This window comes from Ictalurus punctatus, chromosome 6 (genome assembly GCF_001660625.3).
Source record: "Ictalurus punctatus breed USDA103 chromosome 6, Coco_2.0, whole genome shotgun sequence".
Lineage (NCBI taxonomy): Eukaryota > Metazoa > Chordata > Actinopteri > Siluriformes > Ictaluridae > Ictalurus > Ictalurus punctatus.
The window spans coordinates 26,824,703-26,852,008 of record NC_030421.2 but is presented as its reverse complement, the minus strand read 5'-3'; the positions used below and the strand labels follow the sequence as shown (position 1 = coordinate 26,852,008).

Sequence of the window (27,306 nt, the reverse complement as noted above, 5' to 3'; positions counted from 1 at the left end):
ATTTATAGGTCTACATGATGGTTACAGCTGCACAATATGGAAACAAATATTGTATTGCTATAATACACATTACTATAACAATGTGCCTGCAATTTATTTAAAAACCTGGTTGGCCAGAATTTTTTTTTTTTTTAATTAATGCCAATGACAGAATTTGTCAACACACCAACAGAAAACTTGTCTTGAATCTCTGAGATAAAAACACAAGACAGTGATAGTGCTCATTTGAAATTTATGTTTATTATGGTTAACAAGTATATATAGTGCAGCCCTTAGGTCAACAACCATTTTGAATATCTTCACAAAGTTTAGACTGGACTTTTGTCATGATATCAAAGTTGTACCGAATGATTGGAATTCTTTAATTGGTGAAACTTTAAACTAAGGTTTACTCAAATGAACTTTAACATGAACAAACCATGTGTGTCAGCGTTCATACACTATAAGCAACATTAACAAAGTAACTAACACTTCTATTAAGTGAGTATGGTTTTTAATGAATTAATAATTACATTTTTTTACCCAATGCTTATCCTATAAGTTCGTAAAATGTAGCCCACAATGAGCAATATGAACCAACACTTCAATGAACTTTTTTTTTTTTTTTTGCGGTTATTTAACTGCCAAAATTCAGAGCTGAGCCTGAATAAAAAGTTCCATTATTCACATCTGGAGACTAGAGTTCATTAAATCATCAAAATTTAGGAACACAGTGTAATACATTTTTTTTTTTTTTAATGTTGACGTATTCTTACTCATGGATCGAATGAACATTAGTCAATGCAGGTGTATTCCATTAACATTTAAACAACTGTCAGCTAATACACTTGTTAACTTAATTTGTTAACATTATTTAGGATTTATTAATGCTGAGGGTTCATGTTAAGTAATGCAGTAAATAATGAAAGTTGTTAGAGAACCTTAATGTAAAGTGTTGCCCATTAATTCATAACAGTCAATGAGAATCTTCTGAATGGAAAGGGAAAATCTACACTGAATTTCTAGTTTATAAGTAGTGCCGACTTTGTACCTACTCTTACTGGTCATTTTGTCATGTAAATCTACCAAATAGATGAGTTTGTATGTATTAAATGACGATATACAATTCACAAATCCTGGTTTTAACCAATTTATGGGTGGAAAAGGACCACTATAGGACCACTGCTAGCCAGATGTTACCTCATGGTGAATCATTCTCAGAACAGCAGTGATGTGGTAGTGTGTGTTGTTTTGGTGTGTTTGTATATCATGTGAGTCACTGTTGTGTTGAGAAACAGTTCACCAATCAAAAATATTCAGCCAACAGCAATTCTGTGATCACTGATGACAAATTCTATATAGGGGAAAAAAAGAAGATGAGAAACAATCTATAACTACTCTCTACAAGGTGGACCAACAAGGTAGCTGTGTCTAAAAAGTGGCCATTAAGGATATCCAAGCTGATGAGTAGGCTTTAGTGGAGTAAGAGGCTTGACGTGACTCACGTTTCCGTCTCTGATGAAATAGGTGGAGGTGTGTTTAAGATTTGAACAGCAGGGCTGCTCTCTGCACTCGGGGTCAGAGTTTCGGCATCTCTGCTGGACGGCTGCATGTTCCTGTGCTGGGATTTTTTACACAGCAGAGGACGCAGTGAATGGCGGGAGGCGTGGGAAGCTTTGTTGTTCTCCACCGTTCTCTTGTTAACATGCTGGATAGAGAGACGGCAGCACAACGTCTGGAGGAAGGCTGTGCGAAACTGGCGTGATGAGAGATTGTAGAGCAGAGGGTTCAGCACGGAGCTCAGGTAGAAGAAGGTGTCAGCTACAGGGTGCAGTTTGATGTATGATTCCAGGTAACTCCCGCTCCATTCACCCTTGCCTTTGATTGCCGTCATCAAGCGTCGCACCTGGTTTGGCATCCAGCACACGAACAGCGCACACACGATCAGCACTAAGGGAAACACGCACACACAAGCACATAAGTACAAATGATTAAGGATGTATTCACAAAAACACATGGAACCACATATGAATATTCAGTACGTTTAAGCATTCATATAAATAAAACGGTGCAAAGAAAAGGAGAGAGAAACAGCATGCGAGGTGCACTAAGTATATTGCACACTGGAAAAACCTTTTTTTGTTGTTTTTTTCCCACATTTTTCTCCCCAGTTTAGTCACTTGCCATTTCCCACCCACCAGCCAGCTCTCTCCTATCATACTGTACAACAGCTACCAACTGGGGACTATGACGCCTAACACATGCTTCCTGCCAGACACTTGAAGCCAGCCAACTGCATCTTTTCGAACTGCTGCTTGTACTGTGTCAAAGTCACACACTCAGAGGAAAGCACTAAGTGCCCTCTTCCACATACATGAGCTCACATACACCCTCGAATGGCTAGTGACGCTGTGATTGACAGGGAAGAGAGAATATGCCGTCTCTCCCACCCAGACAACACGGCCAGTTTTGCTCCCTTGGTTCCTGGCTACATTTGGATTCAAGTGTGCAATCTCCCAACAATAGGCCAAAGGTTAAATTACAGGGTGTCCCAAAATTTTTTAGCAAAATGTCTTCCAAAATTTGTCATTATATATATATATATATATACACACACACTTTTACTTCCAAAAAAGTTGGGACGCTGTGTAAAATGTAAATAAAAATCTCATAAACCCATATGCTATTCACAATAGAGCATAGAAAACATACCAAATGTTTAAACTGAGTAAATGTACCAGTTTTTTTGCAGGTGAACCTCTGCCCATCTTTACTTCTGAGAGAGTCTGCCTCTCTAAGATACTCTTTTTTACCCAATCATGTTACTGACCTGTTGCCAATTAACTTTCAGCTGTTTCTTTTTAATAACATTTACTTTTCCAGCCTTTTGTTGCCCTGTCCCAAGTTTTCTGAGACATGTTGCAGTCATCAAATTCAAAATGACTTTATTTTTTTTTCTTAATGTTTTATTGTGAATAACATATGGGTTTATGAGATTTGCAAATCATTGCATTCTGTTTTTGTTTTATATATATATATATATATATATATATATATATATATATATATATATGTATATATGTATATATGTATATATATATAATGTTTTGTAAATAAAGTTACATTTTGATTTCCCCTATTTATGGAGACTCTTGGAACACCCTGTATTATCTCTAATTCTGTAGAGATGAATGTCTGTACATGGCAAAAAAAAACTTCACTCTGAGTTTTTCCTTAACACATTTTGGCCTTCACTATGAGACAGTGAGCATGTAGACCCAATGAGGTTTCTAAACCTTAGGTTGGAAATCTTTATTTTTATTTCTATTGTGTAGCTAATGTGAAAAATTGGACCAGGATGCATAATTGTACGTCATATCTGTTTTAAATCTTATGACTTCTTATGAAAGGAAATGCATGTCTATTAGGTGTCTACTTCAGTCTTCATCATGCTTTATGTAATAAATCTGTTGTGCAAATGCAGTGAGTTACCTAGGAAAATGATGGTCTGCTTGCGCGATGCTTTGACCTTGGCGCTCTCATGTTTAGACACACTAGTGCCTGAAGCATCCATAGTAATCATGGGTGCCCTGAGGACAACAATCATGCTCCTGCACATGAAAGCCACACTGCCAAGGACCAGCAGGTAGAGGATGAAAGCTGTGAATATGCTGGTGCGATAAATTCCCCAGTACTCATGCAGGTTGGTGCAGAAGGTCAGGTTCTGTGCTGGCGCTCCTCCTGGCTTCACCACATGACCTTGCGTTCCAGTTGAAATTAGCAGTGGCACAGCGACGAGGATGGAGGAGAGCCATGCAGCAAGGATGAGGTGAGCAGTGCGGGCATGTGCCAACGCTTTGTATCGAAATGGATGGCATATAGCCATGTAGCGTTCAAAGCTCAGAGTGGTCACATTTAGGATGGTGGCATAGCTGCACGCTTCGAACAGGAAGTTGTAGATCTTGCAGGCTACATTTCCAGAAGCAGAGCTAAACGGGAACCAGATGGCACTATAAAGTTCCACGGGCATCCCAATCAGTAACACCAGCAAGTCAGAGCAGGCCAGGCTCACCATGTGATCAGTAACATTCTTATGTAAGTACCCGTTTCTCTGAAGCACTTGCGTGATGTGAATAGTGATGCTGTTTCCAACGATTCCCAGGATAAGAATGAGGCTGTAGAGTACCGTGAGGAAGACCTTCAATTCGAAGTGCGACTCCAGCTTTCGCCAGTCCCGCTCTCTTTCCTGTTCAGCCATATTCTCCTGCTCTCTGCTCGGATCCATGCTGTTGACTTTAGCCCAGTTAGCCTTATCTTTCCAGGAACACTACACTGATATCAGCACTATTAATCATCAAACTACTGCTGAAACCATGATGAGGTTCCTATAAAGAATGAAAAGCCCATTTAGAGTTTCATGCGTTAAGTTGTATTAAATTCTACCTTCTACCTTAAGCCTAGAGTAGTGTTCTCTTACCTGACTAATCCAACACTCCTGAGTCAGCTGCTCCAACTCACTGTGCCTCCATAAACACCAGATTCATGGGGTTCTTCCTTCTCTGGCCGGAGGCTCTTCCTGACCATTTGTATGTAGGTTCAGCTTGGTTTTGTTCAAGCAAGCAATGCTTCTCTTTCTCCCTCTGAGGCCATCTGAGTTAATGATTACAGTTTAACTCAGAGGCTGAGGGTGTGTGTGTGTGTAGATGTGTGCTAATCAGCATGAGCTAAGTGGACTGGCCCTCGCTTTACAATCACAGCACCTTTGCAGGAGTCAGAGCTATGAGTCACATGCTCCCTGCTGACCCCAGAAAAATATCCGGACCATTGTGGTCAGATTGGAAGTTTAAGAAATTCTGATTTTCATATCCTTTTTTTCCCTATAGAATCAGACAAGTAACCATTTTAGTTGATAAACAACTCACAGTAAAGCTCTCATTAGTCATGTAAAGTTTCCCAAACATGTCTTAAAGGCTCAGTGAATCAGTCTCAGCAGATCCTCCCACTTCAGGACAAACCCAATAACGTTTAGATCCAGCACTGAGTCAAACTGACTAAAGTAAACAGGACGATAGCAGCAATCTGAATGTGTACAACATGGATGAAACATCAAACTGAAACGGAATCAGGAAACACTCTGCTATTTGTTTTCCTAAATGACTCTTGTCAAGCTTGTTCATTTCTTTAGTATAAGAAAGATTTTTTTTTTTTTTTTTTTAAAGCATATTGTCCACTTTCTTTCTTCGGCTTATATCCTGATTCAGATCTACAGTCATCAGATACAGAACATCTGCCTAAAGCAAGGGTAAAGATGTTACACTTCATATTTGACAACTCAGAATAACATTCAGCTCTTTCTGTAGTTCATTCTTGAGAAGACATGTCAGTGGAGGATACACTCCTAGAACTACAGCTTAAATCTAGGACTCTGAAGGCCTGTTCAAACGAAGGGTCCTGTATTATCTTCTTTACGATTATTATTATTATTCACAACTCAAGCGACGGGTGCACAGTGGCTTCTCCCCATGCTGTGGGGGTTTCCTCCCCTGTCTAGCGTGTACCCCGCCTTGTGCCGATGCTCAATGGGATAAACTCCAGGTTCCCCTGTGCCCCTGAAGAAGGAGTAAGCAGTAGAAGATGGATGGATGGACAACTCAAGAGACTTGGCATATACAGCAGAGGAAATAAGTATTGGATGCATCAACTTTTTTTTTCCAGTAAATATATTTCCAATGAGGTTATTCAAATGAAATTTTCACCAGACATTAGTATTAACTCAAGAAATCAGGAAATATAAAGAATTCACAACATTAAAGTCCATAAATAAAGTTATGTGTAATAAAGTGGAATGAGACAGGAAAAAAGTATTGAACACGCTAACTGAAATGTATTTAATACTTAGTAGAGAAGCCTTTGTTTGTAATGACAGCTTCAAGATGCTTCCTGTATGAAGAAATTAATAGGACACAGTATTCAGGTGTGATTTTGGCCTGTTCTTCTAAACATATTGTCTTTAAATCTTGTTCAATTGGATTCAAGTCAGGTGATTGACTGGGCCATTCTAACGCCTTGATTTATTTTCTCTGAAACCAACTGAGAGTTTCCTTTGCTGTATGTTGTGGATAGTTGTCCTTCTGGAAGCTCCACCCACGTCTCATCTTCATCATCCTGGTGGATGGCAGCAGATTCTTCTCAAGAATCTCCCGGTAAAGGGCTCCATTCATCGTTCCTTCAATTATATGAAGTCTGCAGTACCATGCGATGAAAAACAGCCAAACATCATGATGCTTCCACCTCCAAACTTCTCTGTTGTTATTGTGTTTTTAGGATGATGAGCAGTCCCATTTCTTCTCCAAACATGGTGTGTAGTTTGACCAGACTACACTCTCCCAGTATTTCATAGGCTTGTCCAAATGAGTTGTAGCAAACCTTAAACAAGCGTCGACATGCCTTTTCTTTAGTAACGGAGTCTTGCGGGGTGAGCGTGAGCAGTGGAGTGCATTGCCTATTGCTTTCGCTGTGATGATGGCAACTGCTGCCTCCAAGTGTTTCTGGAGCTCTTTCCGAGTGGTCCTTGGCTCTTGGTCTACTCTTCTGACTACCCATCTGACTCCCTCGTCAGAAATCTTGCGAGGAGCTCCTGTGCGTGGCCGGGTGATGACGGAGTGATGTTGCTTCCACTTGTGGTTAATGGCTCCAAAGGTGCTTACTGGAAGATTCAGAAGTTTTGAAATACCTCTGTATCCAATTCTATCAATATGTTTATCAACAATAAGGTTGCGAAGGTCTTGGGAGAACTCTTTGCTTTTACCCATCATGAGATGTTTCTTGTGTGACACCTTGGTAACAAAAAGCCTTTTTATAGACCATCAATTTACTAACCCAGCTGATATTAATTTACACAGATAGGGTGTATAATTATATTCTAACTACTTACGGATTTCAGCTGGTTCCTTGCCTTGGAGAACTGCTTTTTCTTAGCGTGTTCAATACTTTTTTCCTGTGTCATTTCACTTTATTACACATAACTTTATTTATGGACTTTAATGTTGTGAATTCTTTATATTTCCAGATTTCCGCATGTAATGTCTGGTGAAAATTACATGTGAATAGCCTCATTGGAAGTATATTTACTGAAAAAATGTTGCAGCGTATTTTATACATAAAATATTATCTTCTATTTAAAAAAGTGCAAAGGTATGAGGTAGAGGAAGTAGAGGCCAGCTCAGTGCAAATGAAATGGTGTACATATAAAAGTGTATTGTACAGAGAAATTATGTGCATACGCCCGGTGACCATCAGGTGACGATACAGACATCATGTAGTAATTAGTCAATAATGTGCAAAGAAGCAAGATTGGGAATGAGGTGTAAGGGCAAGTACCATGGTATTCCAAATACCAAGAGACAAATGGTGTTTAAGAGTGCAAAGAACATTAATATTGTACAGTACAGGTTCAGAGTTCAGAAGGCTGACAGCTGATGGGAAGAAACTGTTCCTGAGTCTGCTACTGTGATAGTGAAGACTCCTGTAACGTTTCCCAGATGGTAGAGGTGTAAACATACAATGGTTGGGGTGAGAGGTGTCTTTGATTATACTCCTCACACACTCTAGACAGCATTTGCGATGGCTATCCTAGATGGAAAACATCTGGACACCAGTGATGTATTGGGCAGTTTTCACCACCCGTTGGAGGGCCTTCTGATCTGAGACAGTGCAGTTGCCATACCACACTGTGATGCAGATTGTTTAAGATGCTTTCAGTAGTGCAGCAGTAAAAGTTCAGTAGGATCTGGGGGGGATAAGTGAGCTTTCCTTAGTTTCCTAAGGAAGTAAAGGCACTGTTGCACCTTTCTGATCAGGGTGGAGGAGTTGAGTGCCCAGGAAAGGTCCTCAGAGACATGGACCCAGGAACCTGAAGCTGGTCACATGCTCCACCGCACATACTGTACAACATGCATGTGTGCATGTGAATGTATGAGTACGCTATGATTACTTCGCACCAATTGGTCATCATGAAATTGAGCCATTGTATTTTTGGAAGAGAGGTGACATAAAGAGTGATAATTCACCTAAATAAGTTCTCGATCAAATTCTTGATTCAGATTGGTCAGAAGGTGTTGATTGATTTTCTCTAACAGCAGTTTGGAGAGTTTGACAAGAAGACAACTCAGATTTATATTAATGTACTCATTCTAATGTCATCATTCTCTGTAGTACCATGTTACACAGGGATATGCAAGTTGGATGATCCATATAAACATTTTTGGAAGGAGTCTCCATTATCTGTGCTTTGAAACACTCAGAAGTATAGGTGTACCTTGAAGTTTTCAACACAGGAGAGTCTTCAGGATGGAGAAATTTGCACTTTGAGGAATATTTGCCTTATTAACTTTAAGAAAGAGAATCAAAAGAGAGGCCGTTAAGGGAACAACTGTTTAAACACGACTGTAAGTGAACAGGAACTAACTTGTTTGACAGGCATGCCTTTCGAGATTTAACAAGATTAAATGTTATTATAAAAAGATAAAATGTACAGTATGGCCTTTGATAAAAAAAAAAAATTGGTAACTAGTCAAATTGCTGTGGTAAAAGAGGAATAAAATGGTAAATGTTCTGCACTTATATAGCACTTGTATCCAAAGCACTTTACACCATGTCTCATTCACCCATTCACACACACACCCCAATGGTAGCAGAGCTGCCATGCAAGGCACTAACTTGCCATCGGGAGCAACTTGGGGTTCAGTGTCTTGCCCAAGGACACTTCGGTATGTGGAGGCATGAGGGCCGGGAATCAAACCACCAACCTTACGATTAGTGGACAACCCGCTTTACCACCTGAGCCACAGCCGCCACTCTGGAATGTGCTGTTATTGGAAAATACTCAAATTAGTCAGTCAGATTATGTTCCTATAACAGCACACCCCCATTATTTTTATTCCTTACTTATTCCTTGATTACATATTTTGAACTAAAAATGTTTATGCAGGCTGAACAGTGAGCACAGACGCCATGTTGTAACTGCAGCGGCTTATTTTCTTCATCCCCTAATCCTATAAAATATCCCTATTGCATGACTTCTGTCAGACTGCAATGTTGAGGATTATGTGATACATGTAATACTCAAATTTCAAGATAGTTCGTTCACTAAAAGCTGTGAATCACAGCACTATTATGTTCACCACCAGTGTTTTTTTTAGTTTTTAAAAAAAAAACCAACATAAAATTGTCTTTAGTAAAATTACGGTTATATATTAAGGGTAATAACTGAATAACGGTATCTAGAATGCTGTTATAAACAGCTCAGTGAGTACACAGCTTGTAAAGCCATCTACATTATGTCTGCTAGCATAAGGGCTCAGTGTTGAACACTAAGTCTCATACAAAAGTACTATAAAAACAGAAATAAGCCACTGCACAGGCTATACTGACACACTGTGAACTAGGATCTGTCCAAATCTGTGGCAGAGCGATGGGAGCTTTGTGTTAGTCTTCGATTTTTTCCCTGCATTATTATGAGCCAAGGGCTTTTGGGCTTCCTCCCAGAAGCTGTGTCAGCAGAAACATCCAGGGTTTCTGTTCCAAGCACATCTACAGGGCACATCCAGTTTTATTTGTTTTCACTGATTTAGTGCAAAAGACAGCCAACAGATTAGCATAAAAGATGATCAGAATAATTTAATTGAATAACTGAGAGAGTGGCTGATTTCCTTTCATTTCATTTCAAATGCCACACAAATTTTCAGTTATATTATTGAATAACTCTTACAAATTATTCAGTAAATACAGTGAGACTAATAGGAAAAAAGGTATGGAGTTATGGTCCTGGATGGTTAAAGGCTTAATAATTCAGTAAAATCTATATATATATATTTTTTTCCATCTGTGTCTTTTCTTCTGAAATTTTTTTCTTGATCTCTTTTGGTCATAGTAATAAGATCCTACCCACATTCTCAAATGTAAACTCTAGCAATTTTCAACCTTAATCTCATATCTACCATATGTCTATCATATGGATTACCACAGATAAGAATTTTAAGTCCTTTCCCTTCAGTGGGAGAAGTATAGAAAGCCTGTTTATGCTAAACTCACTTACAATGGAAGTCTAAGGGCAGTGGCTGGGTTAACAGTAAATGTTTATGTGAACCAAATGCTTTTCTTGTAGAATGTTTTCATTTTTCATTCAAAGGTATTTATAAATCAAACAACTTTAACGTGTATCATTTGTCTTTTCAGAGACGGGACCTCCAATTATGCATGGATACCACAAATATGTTCAGAAAGTGTAAATAACCAGAATATATTTGAACCGTGTTGCTCCAGCATTGGAAAGTTAGAAATTAAGAGTAAATTACGACCTTCATTATTAGAGTGTAACGCCTGTAGTTTTGAATTTGTTATACAGTTGCCTGCGTCGACCACTGGCCTTAGACTTCCATTATAATGGAGTTTCAATTAAATGTATTTACTGTGCTGTGAAACATTTTGAAACCTCTCTGCCTTTGGCTACTTTCACACTACAAGCTTTAATTCCAATTTCGGCTCCGTTTCTCTTGATAGTTCAGATTTGTAAACGCAAGCAACTCATATCTGTCTCTTATGTGAATGCACCGGTCTCTCGAAACACCCCGCATACACACAAAGATTTCTTGGGCAATTGTTCTAAACACTACAGATTCAGTAGGTCCCATCCAATTTCCCCATCCATCCACTGAATAAAGTCTGTGCTGTTGCTGTCCTCCGTTGTTGTATTGCTGCACTGTAAACATTTATGATATTTGCATGCGTTTTGGGATACAGCTCATGAATTCTGATCTGAGCGTTCTCTTTCATGTCGCAGTTCCACAAATGAGACTGGATCACAGACGAAAGTGGTTCAGATCTGATTTGAAACGATCAGAATTGTGTGTCCACATAGTCTTTGTGAACACATTTTGAAAAACGCTGAAGTATTCTTTTAAAGTGCAGACCTGGGGAGTTAACAACACACCAACTCCTACACTACTTACCAATGAGCCAGTCTGATTTCTCCAAAACTGGCGAAAGAACTGACGCTCCAATCAGTCCCTCCAGGATTTTTGTGATCGCAGTAAGACGCCTGCAATTTTTCCAAATTACAGCAGATTTTCCGCAGATTTGGGCCAAGACACGTCATGTGACATCATCACAATGCGCATTCAACCAAAGCCCTTTTTGATTCACATGCGTCAAACATGAGTGCAGCTGAAAGACCGTGCAAAACAATTTTTGTGCAATTGCAATTACGTTGTGGTCTGTGTAAATTCAGAACACAACGTTGCTCAACGAGAAGGACAGAACAGGGGTTTCCCCTGTGCAAAAGAAAAGAAATACAGGAGAAAACAACGGGCACGTGCTCAATAGTGTTTACTTGGATTTAGATTGTATTTGGTAATTCATACCAAATACACACAATCTATTAAATTACATGGTAAGTCATATACGCAAAATATTAATTACCATGTTACATGGTTTTAGTGTCTCGTTTCAATGGTGAAATATAACATGCAGGTTTTACTAGGACCTTGACATCTAGACACTATCTATAGTACAAAGATTAAAAAGATAATAGGCTATTTGTACTTCATAGGAGAAATGGTGATTTGAAACCAGCAAATCTGCATGTATATCAATCTGCTTAACAATAATTATGAACTGTGTATAGCCTGTATTAATTTAATAAGACAAATCAGACATATTGTGATATACTGATGAACACACACACACACACACACACACATACACAACATGTGTTAATACAACATCTCAGACTCTGTTTATCACAATCTCATTTTGCTTGGAAAGGGCTCAGTTTGTGATACTGTGATTGGAAAGTCAGTCAGTATGTCTGGATCATCCATCACGGCCGATGAAAGCTGCTTGCCTGGGTGTGGTTTTTCTGGCCCTGAGATATCACAGCCAACACAATGAGGATTAAGAATGGTCAATCACAGGGTCTTCAATATATGTGGGGAAGAGGAGGAAGTGACACGAGGCACAATGGCAGGTTTCAGATTGTCATTTTCTGCTTCTCGGTTCCTGTATGAAGAGGTTTTACTTTGGTTACCTTTCTTTGATAAACAATCATGGTGAAAAAAATTGGATAAAAATAAAAATGCAGGTTCCAATATTACTAGTTGCACAATGAGAATAGCAGACTGATGTCGGTGTGTGTACCTGTGTGTACAGTAGGTGAGTGATGATTCAAGCTGAGGCATGATCCTCATATTTTTTCTCTGACAATATAGCATACACACACACACAAGCACACACAGAGAACAGAAGCAGTTTGCCTCTGCCTCACTTTTTTACTCAAAGGATTATTCCAGTTGATTTGTACTAAAAAAATGAACATGGGCTAGTTTACTCAGGAGTAATGTGCTATCAAGGCCAAATGATTGCCTTGGCTTGCTTTGGAAATAGATAAAGCCAATCTAAACAGTCTCCAAACCACCAACATCTGCGACCAAGAAAGACTCCCTTAACTCTTGCTTACGCCTGTGTCTTAAGACACATAGCAGATGGGAAAATGGCAAAAAAAGCCCTCCTCCAAACCAAACACTGAATATCATAAAATGGCTTCACAAGCACTGTAGTCCCATCTGCACACATGACATAGCATTATTATCTATCTCAAATAAAACAATACATATTCAAACGTGATCATAAATGTGAACATTTATTATTAAGTCAAATTACACTAAACGTTATATATTAGCAGTTAATCGGTTCATTGGGATTGTTTTTACCTTTGGTGTAGACGTTATGTTGAACAATAATATCCATTCTAGGGCAATCTAGGCAAACAACGCCCATATAAAGAAAAACGTAATGATTTGGCTGTGCTCGTGCCTCTTGTTAGAGCATGTATGTACAAAGGTCATAGCTTACCTCTTAAAATGTTAATCAAGAGCAAAAACCCCTGTTATCGAGGGCAGAGCTCTGTAAAGGGATGAGACTCTCACACTGCTCACTGTCCTCTGCTAATCTACAAAACATCCACACAATACAACACACATTACACAGATATATAATCTTTAATCAACAATGAATCTATGCCACTAAATGTCTCAAATATGATTATGCTTTATTAGTTTTATTAAACAGACCACTATCTTTATATGTACACCTGGATTTAAACTAGAATTTCACTATTGCCTGTGTTCGTATTCGCATGCAACGATTTACAAAATGTACACAAAACCCTTTACATTTATCTCATTAAGAATAACATAATAATAGAGTAATTAATCACCTTAAGGAGTTTTAGTTTTCATCACAAGACAATTTTAAGATAAAGAAACAGTTATGCTCAGGTATTCCCTCCAGTGGTGTAGGGATATTACTTCAATGACTAAAAGGCACTTTCCACTATCCTCATTTCTTCCTCCCTGCACTTACCTAGCAGCTTTCTGAAACAAATCAGAAAAAGCTATACACAGCGCAGGTTAAGAAACGGTCTTAAGAAACGGTCTTAAGGCAAAGCAATTTAGGAATAATAAAATAATCTAACTGAAGGGTTCCTTTAACATTAATCAAAGGAGACTGAACACAAGACTTTACACAACTGGTCAACCTTTACCTTACTTATAGTAACTTTATTTACAGCAAATAATTAATAAATACAAATCACACATCACATTGTGAAAGATCTACAGAAGTTCATCTGTGGGTTGCAACCCCCCCCCCACTCACATCATCATTCAGTGCTAAGAAAAAGACAGCTCCCTGATAAAGGAAAATACCAAATATTTAAAACAAAAACCCACAGCAACCTGAGTAATAAATCAAGGCATACCATCTTTAAAGTTTTAGAGAACAGAGGAAATACAAGGAGACAGTTAACAGCTTATGAATAACCTGAAGAAGGCCTGCATTCCAAAGCTTTTAAACACTGTCTTATATTCCTAATCCTGCTGTCACCTTGGGTTATATTCTGGTTCAATTACAATACTGTATTCAGTTTCACCAACAGAACAAACACACCGAAGCTGTTTAGGATTGCAAAAAAAAAAAAAAAAAAGTAATATGCTTCTCAAACATAATAGAAGTCTGAAAGGCAGGTAGGAGCTGTCAAAGCATGAGACTTAAAAAAAAAAAAAAAAAAAAAAAAAAAAAGAATAAAAATAAAAGCCTGAAAACATCCTGCACAATGGACCAGTTCAAAACAGATTTCTGAAATTACATGCTGTCAAATATCAGCTTCAGCTAAAACATACACATTCAATTACTTCTTTTTTTGCTTGTAAAGTCAGCTTATTACAGATGTATGCAAAAGTTTAGGCACCCTGTCAAAATTACCCCTATCCAAAGTCTGGAAGCAAATGTAACACAGGGAATCTGACAATAGCAGTCTGGCTTCTACAACTGCACAATAATCCAAAACGCATCTCATTTTATATTTATTCATTTAGCAGACGCTTTTATCCAAAGTGACTTACAAATGAGGAAATACAAGCAAAGCGATACATCAAGCGGAGAACAATACAAGTAGTGCTACCATACATGACTTTTAACTGAGTTCTAGATAAGCAAAGTGTGCAGAGTAGAGGTGTAAGAGCCAGTGCAGAAAGTTTTATATATTTAAAGGGTGTGTGTGTGTGTGTGTGTGTGTGTGTGTGTGTGTGTTGGGGTGTGGGGGGGTTAATTTACAGGTTAGTTAAGTGGAAGAGGAGGGTCTTTAGTCATTTATTGAAGATAGTGACAGATCCTGCTGTCCGGATTGATATTGAAAGTTCATTCCACCACTGAGGGACAGTCAGTTTGAAGGTTCTGGAAAGGAACCTCATGCGTAGTAGGCACTACCACGCGTTGGTCGTTAACTGATCGCAGGTTGCGAAAGGGAATATTAACCTCAAGGAGAGTGTTGAGGTAGGGAGGTGCTGTTCCAGACAAGGTCTTGTACAGGAATCCAGTGGAGGGAGATGAAGAGGGGTGTAATGTGGGTTCTTTTGGACTGGTTGAAAACAAATACTGCTGCGTTCTGAATCATCTGAAGGGGTTTGATGGAGCTGGTCGGGAGGTCTAGGAGTAGTGCGTTGCAATAATCCAGTTTTGAGATAAAAAGAGCCTGGACTAATAACTGTGTAGCCTGTTCAGTGATATAGGGCCTGTTTTTCTTCATGGTGTACAGACAGAACCTACAGGATCGTGCAGTTGTTGAAATGTGGTCTGTAAAGGTCAAGTTGTCATTGAAAGTTACTCCAAGGTTTCTGGCTGTCCTGGTTGGCTTGAGTGTGGTTGAGCCAAGCTGTACAGTGAGGTTGTGGTCGATTGAGGGGCAGGCAGGGATGACGAGAAGCTCTGTTTTTGCACTTCAAAATCTACTACAAATTACTTAAACTACAAGACTTCCACACTAGAACTGTGTACTGGTCAGCATTACATGGTCACTTACTGTGCCTATTGTCCTGTTTTAGTGTTTATTGTACTGTCTTGTGTTGTTTGCACATGTACTTTATGTAAAAATGTGTAGGTCTTTTAGTTCTATTTAGTTCTGTGTAGTCTCTTGTAGTCCTGTGTTGTCTTACGTCGCACCATGGTCGTGGAGAAATGTTGTTTCATTTCACTGTGTACTGTTCCAGCTGTATAGTGCTGTAAAAAGTATTTGCTGATTTCTTCTGTTTTTGTGCATCTCTCACACTACTACATTTCATAAACTAAAACAAAATCTAAAGGTCAAACAAAGGCAAAATGAGTAAACACAAAATACAGTTTTTAAATGATAATATTATTTATTGAAGCATAAATGTTATCAAATACCAACTAGGTCTGTGTGAAAATGTATTTGCCCCCAAATCTATGAGACTGCATTCATAATGAGGTTCCGCTGGACTAGACTCAACCAGGTTTGATTTCTGCAAACCCTGTTCAATTAAAACAGCACTTAAATAAAACTTTTTCAACAGCATGAAGTTGGTAAAAAGGTCTTACACAGTAAGTGCAGACCATTTACCATTTAGGCTCTGGGACTCCAAAGAACACAAGCGAGAGCCATTACCTTCAAATGGAAAAACTCAGCACAGTAGTGAACCTTCCCAAAGTGGCAGACCTTCCAAAATTCCCCCAAACTACTCATCCAGGAAGTCACAAAAGAGCCAAGGACAACATCAAAGGACCTACAGACCTCTCTTGCGTCAATAAAGGTCACACTGTTTATGACTCCACTATCAGAAAGACACTGGGCAAAAATGACATCCAACCGAGAAGAACATTGCGGCTCATCTGAATTTTGGCAAAACACACCTTGATGATCCTCAAACCTTTTTGGAGGATGTTCTGTGGACTGAGGAGTCTAAAGTGGAACTATTTGGAAGAGAGGGGTCCTGTTACATCTGGTGTAAACCAAACACATGGTGGCATGGTGGTGGAAGTGTGATGGTGTGGGGATGCTTTGCTGCTTCAGGGCCTGGGAACTTGCAATAATTGAGGGAAACATGACCAGAAAATCCTAAAGGAGAATGTCCGGTCTTCATTCTGTAAGTTGAAACTCAAGAGCAACTAGATTATACAACAAGAAAACGATCCAAGGTATAGGAGTAAATCCTAGTCCTAGAAGTAAGTGAAAGACTCCAGTTATCGGAAGCACTTGGTTGCCGTTATTGTTGCTAAAGGTGGCACAAAGGTGGAAATTAGTTTTTCACATAGGTAATAGGTGTTGGATAACTTTTTTTTGCTTCAATAAAAAACAAAAACTGTATTGTGTGTTTACTCAGGCTGCCTTTGTTTTATGTTGTATTTCATTTGAAGATCTAAAACTATTTAGTATGAGATACACAAAAACAGAAGAATTCACAGCACTGTATGCAAACAGACATCTGGTATTTTTCTAGGTTTTTAAGTTCATCAAATATGAATTAACTTTGTATTAAAACTTTAATTTTCAATAATTAAATTTTTTTAAAATAGTTTTTAATGTTTATTTCTTTTCACTTCACTATACAAATAAATGGGAAAAAATATAATAAATTAAATAAAATTTAAAAAATAACAAATAAATTAACAAAATATGTAATTTGATGAGGGAAGTCCAAACTTTTGCATACAACTGTAGCATTAGAGTCCAAACTAATGCTAAACATCTGCTTTCAATGAGGAATCCCCACCTGTGAATCCTGTGTTTGCGGCAGATAAAGGAGAAAACTCTCCGCAGTGCCACCATCGCCGGGTCCCAGTTATTGTAGTGGCTCAGGAGTGCAGTCAGGAAGAAGGAGAGAAAAACTGGAACTGCTCCAGCAAAGAATAACCAAGAGAAACTCGTCTGGGAATGCATACACACGTACAGTGTTTAGGTTACACTGCTTGTAAAGCAGAGAATATATAGTGTAGTCATCAATTTTTGTTGCTTGTGCTCTATTCATTAGATTAAAAATAGCACAATTCCTATATGGTTTGCCCAATATAAATGCAAATACCCTCAAGTTAAAGCTGACAGACTGCATTTAACCTCCCTCTATACCATTTTATTTTAAATCCAATTAGATGCAAAACAAAACAAAACAAAACAAACCCATGAACTACATACTTATTTATGGACCAACCTGGATTTGCATTTGCACATTATATATACACAGTACACCATTTAGGCCAGTTTAAACAGCTCACCTTCTGCAAGCATATATCAGTCACGATGGACAGTGGAATTGTTAAGCTCAGAGCCAGTGTCCCAATGAGAGATGAAGTGAGAAAACAGCCCCTGAAAAACACAAACATGCATTCTATATGCTAATTTAACATTGCTATTGAGACCTATATTAGTATATAAGCTCTTGTTTGCATAAATAAGGCAAACCATGACCTTCAACCTAAGCTAGGTTGTAAAAAAATAAAAGCAAGACTTTGTAACTATTAAGTCTCTTATTGAATATGCAATAAATGTTATGATTATTGGTAATTGTTTTTACATGTGGCAATAAGAAAAGATAATGGGGGGGGGGGGGGGGGGGGGGGGGGGCACTTGGGGCTCGGAGTACAAATTAACCAGGGGGCCCAGAAACCCTAGCAGTGCCCCTGTTGCCATGCAACACACAGACTGACTGACAGCCCATAGTAAGTGTAGTAACGGTTTCGGTGTAACAAACTATTGCTAGATTTGGAATTTTATGTAGCTAACACAGACAAGCAGAGTAATACAAACAGTGAAATGTACCAGTGCTGTTCTATAAAAGATCAGCACTTTTTGAATGCTGCTTTTCCAATCAAATTAGTGTACCACCAGAGCTACATAATTGTTGTATTATTTTGTTATATAACTCATCTTTGCCACAGGCTGAACTATAGTATTGTTAAAAAAATATATATTTTTATATAGGTACTGTTCGTGAAAAGGACTTTCTTCTAGTGTTACCCAAAAATGATTCCTACAGTATCGATGTCTCCTTTCCCATGTGAGGACATGACACCATTACAACATGTACATACTCCTCGACACAAGCTTAAGATACCCGAGTCACCATTATTCCACTGTAAAACACACTCACAATCTCCATGTCACGTACCATAACCAGAGGAACTCAGAGAGCACAGTCCCTATCAGGCCGTTGATGAGGATGTAGATGATTACCATCTGATTAGGCATCTCGAACAGCTCCAACCCAGAGTAATGGAGCAGCACGAAGCCAGGCCATAACAGCAGCAGGCTAAACAAGCCCACAAAGCCTACATACGCATACACAGATACATAAACAACACAGAGCATGGATGTTATAGGAGTGTGAGGTTATGGGTGCGTTAGGGTTCATATAATCTACTCACCGAAGAACATTGGGATATCAAGCTTTTCCTCTCGATCAACATTTCTCTTTAGCATAACGATGTAGACTGCGTATAGGAGCGCACTCAGCAGTGACCAGAGATAGCCTACACAAAAACCACAGGGTCGCTAAAACATCAGTCACCTTCTGTCAGGTTTCAACATTCAATTATACTGTTAATTTTCAATAGAGAATTTAACACTAGTTATACCACATCATTGTTGGATTCTCTAATCTGTCAACAACTGCTCTGACAATAGTGTTTTTACAGTAGGCGGTTACTTCAAATCACAGGTTTACATTAATGCACACCTGATTCACAGGGAACTGAATGACTCCATCTGATCTAATAATAAACAGCTAATAAACAATTAAAAATGTGTAAATGATAGAGAGGTTTTTGGATGGAGACATTTATTGAAGAAGTCTTGTGTGAGCTTTGTAACAGACTAAGGATAGTGAGGGAACGCTTTTTATCCTGTTAAGTGATAATAGGCATTAACTTGGTTACAGATAGTCCACAACTACAAACTGATAAAAAAAAAAAAAAAAAAAAGTACAATTTGTTATTCCTTGATTAATAAAACATTATAGATGCTGCCGAACTATGTTGGATATTATATAAGAAAAGAATATGTTCCAAAGTGTTCTGATAAAACATTTCAAGATGTGCTTTTATAGGAAAATAATCAACTTTAGGGTGGTGCGGCCCCCGCTTTGCATCCCACCACCTCATCGTTGATTATTTTCCTATAGCAGAATGTCCTGTTGTGTTTTATTTCTTACTTATCTTCTGTTTCTTGGCCTTTTACTTCGTTTGTCTAGGTCACATTTTTTCCCTTTACATATAAAGGCATATCCTTACATGTTTATTCATTTTTATTTATTTACAATGGCCTTAATAATTTTATACATAATTGATAGAAATTAACTTTTTCTTAGATTATGTATTTGGTGTGGTTTCCCATATTTTAATTATTTTATACATACTGCAAAAATAAATAAATATATGAAAGAAGCTACTATCATAATCATCATCATACATGTAAAGCTTTTATATTAATAATAATAATAATAATAATAATAATAATAATAATAATACCACCGACAACAAAGTAACATGATTGAGTCAGTAGAGGAAAACATAATCTAAAATTATTGGGAAGCCTAAATAAAACCCTCTGGAAAGCTTAAACATTATGGCATAGAGCTGTTGGGTTTGGTAAAACATTTTAAAGACTAATTACTAATTTCAAATACTAAGCACTGTTTTGTTTTTTGTTTTTTCTTTTCACAATTTGCTTCCAATAATACATTTCTACCAAACTTTGTAATGCAATTTTAAATAAAATAAAACACTGAAAAGCATTTGCTATTATAGACCAGCATCAATACATCTGCACTCTAACACTGAGCTTTGTAAGGAATCAGAGCTGGTTTAATGGTTACCAATAGTGCCTTTTCCACCAGAACTATCCATCCCTGAGAAACTGACCACAGCCACTCCCACCATGCTAAGAAAAGAGGGAAAAGCACACATTACCCCATTGATAAGGATACAAATCTAATTTTGAGTCATTTAAAGTGATATTGAACTGACCTGAGAATAACAGCAAGCAGTTTGGAAAGTGTGAAACGATCATTGCTATTGCTGGGAAATATGGAGGCCAAGATCAAAGTGAAGAGGCCTGAAACCAACAAATATCACAACACACATATAGTGTTTCAATTGGCTTAAGCAATCATTCTCATTTATGCAAGCATACACATATTTACAGATACCTGATCAAATGTTGTGGAAGTGCAGCTAAAACTCTAGGTCTTTTAGTCCTGTTAGTTTACATGCTCACCTGAGGTGGAGGACAAAATGTTTACGATGGCCACCTGCGTGTCTGTCAGAGCCTCCTGATAGGCCAGATTAGCTAGGAACCACTGAGAGAGAGAGAGAGAGAGAGAGAGAGAGAGAGAGAGAGAGATTTCATTTACAAATGCCAAAAATATATTCTGTCCCTCCTTATGGTCTTCTCTTATATACATTTTGTATGAGGATCTGAAACCATTTAATACGACAAAAACACAAAAATAGAGGAAATAAGGAAGGGTATTTATACTTCACTGTACCTCGCAAAGATATTTCTTTGTATGTGCATAGTAAATATATACATGCTTTATTATTTCTATTTAACTGTCCCCTTTTTATATATACTCTCATCACTATTATTTTTTTTGTTTCCTTTATTCCACTTAATGCTTTGGCAACAGTTAACTACAATTTATGCCAATAAAGTGAATAGAATTTGAGGCAGAGAGAGAGAGAGAGAGAGAGAGAGAGAGAGAGAGAGAGAGAGAGAGAGAGAGAGAGAGAAGAAAGAGATTATACTTGTTTGTTTGTGTGTGTGTTTGTGATCTCACCACAAAACAGAAGAAGAAGCTGATTTTGGCCACAGCACTGATGCCAAGTTTTCCCATAATCCTGAGTGAGGTGGCTGCATGAGACATGCGAGACAGTTTGGCTTCTAAAGCCTGAGAGTGAGGAAGTTCACGTACCTCCATCACATTACTGAACCTCACACGCTGCTTCCTCACAGCTACACACACCACCGTAACACCACATACACCAAAAAAACCAAACACCCAAGGCAGGAAAAGGAGAGAAAAGATTTTTATTACATGACCAGGTTACATACACTATATGTGAAAAGTTTGTGAACACTTGACCAACACACACACACATGCTTTTTTAAAACATCCCATCCCCCTTTGCTGTTAAATAACCTCCACTCTTCTGGGAAGGCTTTCCACTGGATTTTGGAGAGTACCTGTTAGGATTTGTCCATTCAGCCACAAGAGCATTAGTGAGATCAGGCACTGATGTTGACTGAGAAGGCCCTGGGGCACAGTCAGTCTTCCAGATCATCCCAAATGTGTTCAGTGGGGTTTGAGGTCAGGGCTCAGTGCAGTTTGCTCAAGATCTTCCACTCCAACCTTGCCAAACCTTGCTTTGTACACAGGGGCATTGTGATGCTGGAACAGGTTTGGGCCTCTTAGTTCCACTGATGGTAAATTGTAACGCTACAGAATACAAAGACATCCTGGACTATTGTGTGCTTCCAACTTTGGGGAAGAACGGTCAGGTGTCCACATACTTTTGGCCATATAGTGTATGTGCTGAGAACTGTTAATATATTATTCTTCATAATAATAATAATAATAATAATAATAATAATAATAAATATTTAATATACTATATAGGGCAACAATATGTTACTGACTTGACTGTACAACGTGTCTCTGTGTTTTATAAAGTTTTTGCAGAAATACTTACGAGTCTTAGCCTCTCGACTGACACTGATATCAGCAACATCCTGAAACTTCACTGGCACATACAGAGGCTCACTCTAGAGAGCAATGGCACTGTTAGTACACAGACTACACAATGTTCACATGCCAGCTACACTTGCGTTCTGTATGAGGGCTTTGTCCTGTATGTACTCTGAACTGGATATATTCCAACAATGGACATGCATAAGTAAAGGGTATAAAAGGCATTAAAGGGATTAAAGGATATAAAAGGCTACACAAGAACAAAGTCCTATTACTGCCTTTAACAAAAGCTGCTTCTACAGCTGCTGAGATAAATATGCTATTAATTATATTATATTTTATAGGGGTTTGAAAACATCTCATTTTAAACTAGCAAAATACTGCCTCATACACCTACTCCTAAATTTCTCATAAATCAGAAATTGGCTGACTTTTTACCCATGTCAATGTTTATATAAAACGGCCCAGATATGCAGGTTTTAGTGCATACTCTCTGTACACATGGGGCTAACAGTGGGACAGCTCAGGGACACAGCTCAGGGACACAACAGTGTAGGGCTTGGAGCTCGTTAAAAGGCTTTTGAATTACAGCACAGAGTGAGTGTGTATCGTTTTGTGGGTATATACTCACTAGGGAATTATTAAAGCTGTTTTCAGTGCCAGCAGCAGTCACAAGTGAGTCAGCATCAGAAATCTGAAAATGGCATTAAACCCAATCAGTCTAGCAATTTCAGCATTCATTTACATTTACATGCACTGCCATGCTGTGCTATGAATTCCAAGACTCATGAGGATGGACAAGAGAGTCTCGTGGTTGACGGTGTCAAATGCTGCTGAAAAGTCGACGAGGATGAGGACTGATGACACTGATGATGGTTGATCTAGCGGCATGCAGCTTCTCTGTGATGGCCACGAGGGCAGTTTCACGTGCCACTTTGAAATCAGCTTGTTTAAAATCTTGGAATTGAGATAGAGGGACAGTTGATTATTGATGGCATGTTTGAGGATTTTTAGTAAGAAAACAGAGAGAAGTGATACCGGTCGGTAGTTGCTGATGTGTGAGGGATCTAGAGTGTGTTTCTTCAAGATCGGAATAACATTTGCTGTCTTGAATGCAGTTGGCACATGACCAGAAATGAAGGAGTCATTAATGATAGTAGTGTGGAAAGGGAGGTGGTCTTTGGAGGTGAGATGGTCTGGAGCATTGTGGAATGGATGGGACCCAGTGGGCAGGTGGTGAGATTGCAGGGCAAGATGACTTGCAGGATCTCTTTTGTTGATAGAGGAGAAAATGTGTCAAAGAAAGTGAAGAGGAATCCTGAATGTGTAATGTAGGATTTGGGGTAGGAGTGAAGGTCTGGCAGATTTAATTCTTCATAATTCTTCGGCAGTCAGGGGAAGACAGAGAAGGAGGAGCTGGCGGGTTAAGAAGTGAAGAAAAGATGTTGTAGCGCTTGTGAGGATTTTGTGCAGAAGCTTCCAGCTTTTCTTTGTAGAAAGTGCTCTTAGCAGAAGTCACATCAGATGAGAATTTGGACGGGAGAGCGCAGGATGAGAGGAGAGCCTTATCCAGTTGTGATTTCCTCCATTTCTCTGCTGTTTTTAATCTGATCGCCAATGAACAGGGCAAGAAAGCTTTGTGGGTTTAGAAGATACAGGGCAGAGGAGGTCCATGGATGAGGAAAGCAAAGAGAGGAAAGTGTTGGTGGCATTCAAACATTATTTCATAGACTAACAATGGAGAGTGCATTAAAACACTCACAACAAAAAGTTGTACTAATTCATTTGTTTGTAAAATACACATATGTAATTCACTGATAATCCCAAAAAGAAAGCAGCTTAGTGCTGGGTATGGGACTGGCTGAGAGCCACTGCTGGACCTTACAGCAACATGCTTAACCCTTAACTGCTCAGCTCTGTGCTTGAACTGGGTTCTGTCTCCTTGTTAGTCACTTTGAAAAAAAAGTGTCTCTTAAATAATAAATATAATGCACAATTACAAATCAGCATGATAAAATCTGAACCTACCTGGTTATCACAATAATGTTAGCATCTAAGAGTAGCACTTAATTACACTACTCATGTTTTAAACTGGCCTTTTTACTGACTAATGGGACTACTCCTGTATTAACCTCTAGTTTACCAGGTTCCATCATAGTGCCTTTAGCTGTCTGCACATTTTGAAAATCAGTTTAGATTAAAGAGTTTGCTATATAATCAACGTAAATGTTTCTAAATTATTATTATTTTTAGAAATTCATATGCACATACCTCATTTACAGGATATGCTAAGCTCAGCATTATATTAATTTGTTAACATCTGCTAACTGCAAGGCAAATTGCAATTGGATATGGCCTCGCTGTAAGGTGTAAAGCTGATGAAAGTCACAGGGAGACACCTGCAGAACTCACGGATATGCCACTTTGCTGTTGGGTTGCACATTGCTGTCTCCATGGTTTCCAGAACAGGAAGCCCAGCAGGTACAGTATGAACATGGAGGTCTTCACAAACGTGCTGAAAAAGGGCTTGCTGTATTGCTGCTGCACAAACACATACTGACATACACACAAACACCTCAGTGAAACCCAAATATATTTACCATGCTGTTTTCTTATACAAAACATTAAAGACGGAGATTGAACAGTGCTGTGGGATTGTATTTCTATAATAGTCTAGTAAAATAGTGAATGTGTGTTAAATCGTAGTCATATATATATGACACTGTATTAGAGTCTGAATGTGTGGGAAAACCAGCACTGTGTGTTTGATGCTTGTGTGTGTGTTGTATTTACTACAGTGAGTTCGGATGAAGCGACCCAGATTACGTCCACAAGCAACAGGACAATGACCCCCAGCACCAACCTCCTCTTCTGGGCACCACATAGTCCCCAACTCATCCTATACACTCACAAACACAATGCAGCCTTAACATATAGATTACTTGTGTTTGGATTAGTTATGCTGTGTGCGACAGATGCACAAACTAAAAGTGAACAGCAGCAGTGGAGTAAAGGACCTTACCGTGCTGGGCGCATTAGAAATGGACACGCCGGTCTCTGCCAGCCTCTCTCTCTCCACGATGCAGCACCAAGAGTGCATCACACAGTTGCTACATGCAGTCTACACAGAGGGTTAGATGATACAAGAGCATATAGAAATCAGGGGGGGTTTAAAAAAAAGACTGAAATTTATTAAGGTCCTGAAACTCATGGAAGACCCTTGACAGACCTGAATCTGGAGTTAATTTGTTTTGCAGTTATTCCTTTTGGTGCTATATTATATATATATATATATATATATATATATATATATATATATATATATATATATATATATATATATATATATATATATATATGTGTGTTAACAACTTGGGCAGCAATGCATCATCTCAAATCAACAGCAAAAAAAACAAAACAAACAGACAAACAAACAAACCACTAGTGTGTATAATGCAGGTCCAGCTGCTAAGCAAAAGCTAAGCATAACCAAAGGACCTACGATTTTTCTTCTTTTTATGTTACATTCTGATCAACCACTATTGAAGTTGATATAGTTATAATTGCATATAGTTCCATACATCCATACATATTTGGACATGGGCAAAGTTATAGGTGTTTTATAGCTTCCTACCACCCTATATTGGATTGGACATTAAATAATGAACATGAGCTCAGGGTAGACTTTCAGCTTTAATTTGAGGGTACTTACATCCAAATGAAGTTTTGGATTAAACTCTTTCATTTAAGCATTTAACTAAAAGTATATGACATACAGCGAGGATCATAAAAAATATATGGACATTGACAAAGTTACTGTTATCTTAACCATCTACCACAGCATATCATGGAGTACAAATCAGCTTTAATTTGATGGTATTTAAATCCAAATCAGGTGAACGGGGTAGGAATTATAGGAATTATACTGCAAGCAGCTCAGTTTGGACCAGCTTTTGAGTGGTTTGGCTTCCCATACACCTGGCTGAGCAGCCAAGGGTCCAATTACTTTTGGGACCTTAAAAGGGGGACTTTTCATGGACTGTCCAAATCGCTATAATTCCTAAACCTTTCACATGATATGGATTTAAATACCATCACATTAAAGCTGATTTGTACTCCATTACATGCTGTGGTAGGCGGCTAAGATAACAATAACTTTGCCAATGTCCATATATTTATGGACCTGAATATAGCTATATCATATACTTTAGTTAAACACTTAAATGAAAGGGTGTAATCCAAAACTCCAGAAATTAATATAACAAATATAATAAATAATGTCTATTTGAATCTAATGGAGATATACAAGTTAAATATAATACAACACACTGGTTTGTATTCTACAGCGGGGAAAGTTCTGGAATAAAAAGTATGCACCTCAAACAAACAAACAAACAAACAAACAAACATGCTGTTAAATATTTGCGCATAATTGCCTGATGTTGCTTCGCATTTAAATAGTTATGTTCATAAAATAAAATAAACCTGTTTCCCCCTACACACCTGTCTGAAAAACATATTTTTTAAAGCAGCAAATTAAGAATTTAAGCAATGTTAATGACTTTGCAAAGTGAACATAATTAGCAGTAGCACTGCTTAATTTGGTGTTTAATTAAAGCTGCATTTTCAAATGTGCAATTATTGAACTCCAAATAACATACAGATTGATCCAATTTGCTTTCATGTCACTGCTCTAGCTTGAATATAATAGTCTGCAATCTGAACGCATATTGATTTGAGTACATACTGATTTTGGTTCAGGCGCAGTTTCTCAGTGCAGTTAAAGATGATTTAGTCTTGCTAGCACATCGCTATGCTGCTGGATAACAAACATGCTTTAAAGAGCACTAAAAACTAAACGTGCTGAGACTGTATCCTCATCGAGTCACAGCTAATTCAGCTACTATTCATGAGTCCAAATAAGCTTTACAAATATATACATATATATTAAAAGACATTAATTACACGAAATCTTGTTTGCTCACATTACCTGGTTCTGAAACCTTCGCCTTCGGGAAATGTAGCAGAATGAATTTAATTTTTTTTTTTTTGTCAGTTACAAAATATAACAACTCAACTGGTGCTGTAAATATTTACATGACTTTTGGGTAGTCTGCTGCTGCTCATGACTTCACTTATCTCGTCTGGCATTGAACTTCAAATATGATGGGATTTGTAGTTTTATTACTGGCAGACTTCAATTACCTATATGCTAATGGTAGACGTGGAGAAC

At 38.2% G+C, this 27,306-nt stretch overlaps 2 protein-coding genes across 4 annotated transcripts; both read right to left on the bottom strand.

The window, feature by feature from the left end:
- Nucleotides 1-221: 221 nt before the first annotated feature.
- gpr39 (G protein-coupled receptor 39) lies at nucleotides 222-4,734 on the bottom strand. Its single transcript, XM_017469947.3, has 3 exons — nucleotides 4,457-4,734; nucleotides 3,472-4,364; nucleotides 222-1,929 (listed from the first exon to the last, which is right to left on the bottom strand). Exons 2-3 carry the CDS (start codon nucleotides 4,262-4,264, stop codon nucleotides 1,481-1,483), a joined length of 1,242 nt encoding a protein of 413 aa, XP_017325436.1. The 5' UTR covers nucleotides 4,265-4,364; nucleotides 4,457-4,734; the 3' UTR covers nucleotides 222-1,480.
- A 6,614-nt stretch (nucleotides 4,735-11,348) lies between these two features.
- On the bottom strand, nucleotides 11,349-27,222 carry LOC108266522 (solute carrier family 35 member F5). Of its 3 annotated transcripts, XR_006982642.2 has the most exons (17): nucleotides 27,064-27,222; nucleotides 25,096-25,194; nucleotides 24,867-24,972; nucleotides 24,486-24,629; nucleotides 22,705-22,767; nucleotides 22,075-22,147; nucleotides 21,162-21,337; nucleotides 20,600-20,681; nucleotides 20,350-20,437; nucleotides 20,199-20,263; nucleotides 18,751-18,855; nucleotides 18,495-18,654; nucleotides 17,602-17,692; nucleotides 17,103-17,257; nucleotides 12,889-12,985; nucleotides 12,175-12,233; nucleotides 11,349-12,036 (listed from the first exon to the last, which is right to left on the bottom strand). XR_006982642.2 is itself a non-coding variant. In XM_047155934.2 (16 exons), the coding sequence occupies exons 2-15, from the start codon at nucleotides 25,107-25,109 to the stop codon at nucleotides 12,904-12,906; spliced, it is 1,404 nt and encodes a 467-aa protein (XP_047011890.1). In that variant the 5' UTR covers nucleotides 25,110-25,194; nucleotides 27,064-27,221; the 3' UTR covers nucleotides 11,349-12,036; nucleotides 12,889-12,903. The 3 variants fall into 3 exon arrangements, 2 of the variants coding, with proteins under 2 accessions (XP_047011890.1, XP_047011891.1); XM_047155934.2 differs by lacking the exon at nucleotides 12,175-12,233 and having other exon boundaries at nucleotides 27,064-27,221; XM_047155935.2 differs by lacking the exons at nucleotides 12,175-12,233; nucleotides 27,064-27,222 and adding an exon at nucleotides 26,821-26,949.
- Between the last annotated feature and the right edge of the window lie 84 nt (nucleotides 27,223-27,306).

Excerpts from the sequence above, each read along its gene's own strand:
- gpr39 (XM_017469947.3), bottom strand. The coding sequence starts at position 4,264 with ATGGATCCGAGCAGAGAGCAGGAGAATATGGCTGAACAGGAAAGAGAG. Across the intron at positions 1,930-3,471 it reads GCAGACCATCATTTTCCTAG|TGCTGATCGTGTGTGCGCTG; the intron begins GTAACTCACTGC and ends TGTTTCCCTTAG.
- LOC108266522 (XM_047155934.2), bottom strand. Across the intron at positions 22,148-22,704 it reads ACAGCTTTAATAATTCCCTA|AGTGAGCCTCTGTATGTGCC; the intron begins GTGAGTATATAC and ends ATTGCTCTCTAG. Across the intron at positions 20,264-20,349 it reads CTGCTTGCTGTTATTCTCAG|CATGGTGGGAGTGGCTGTGG; the intron begins GTCAGTTCAATA and ends CTCTTTTCTTAG.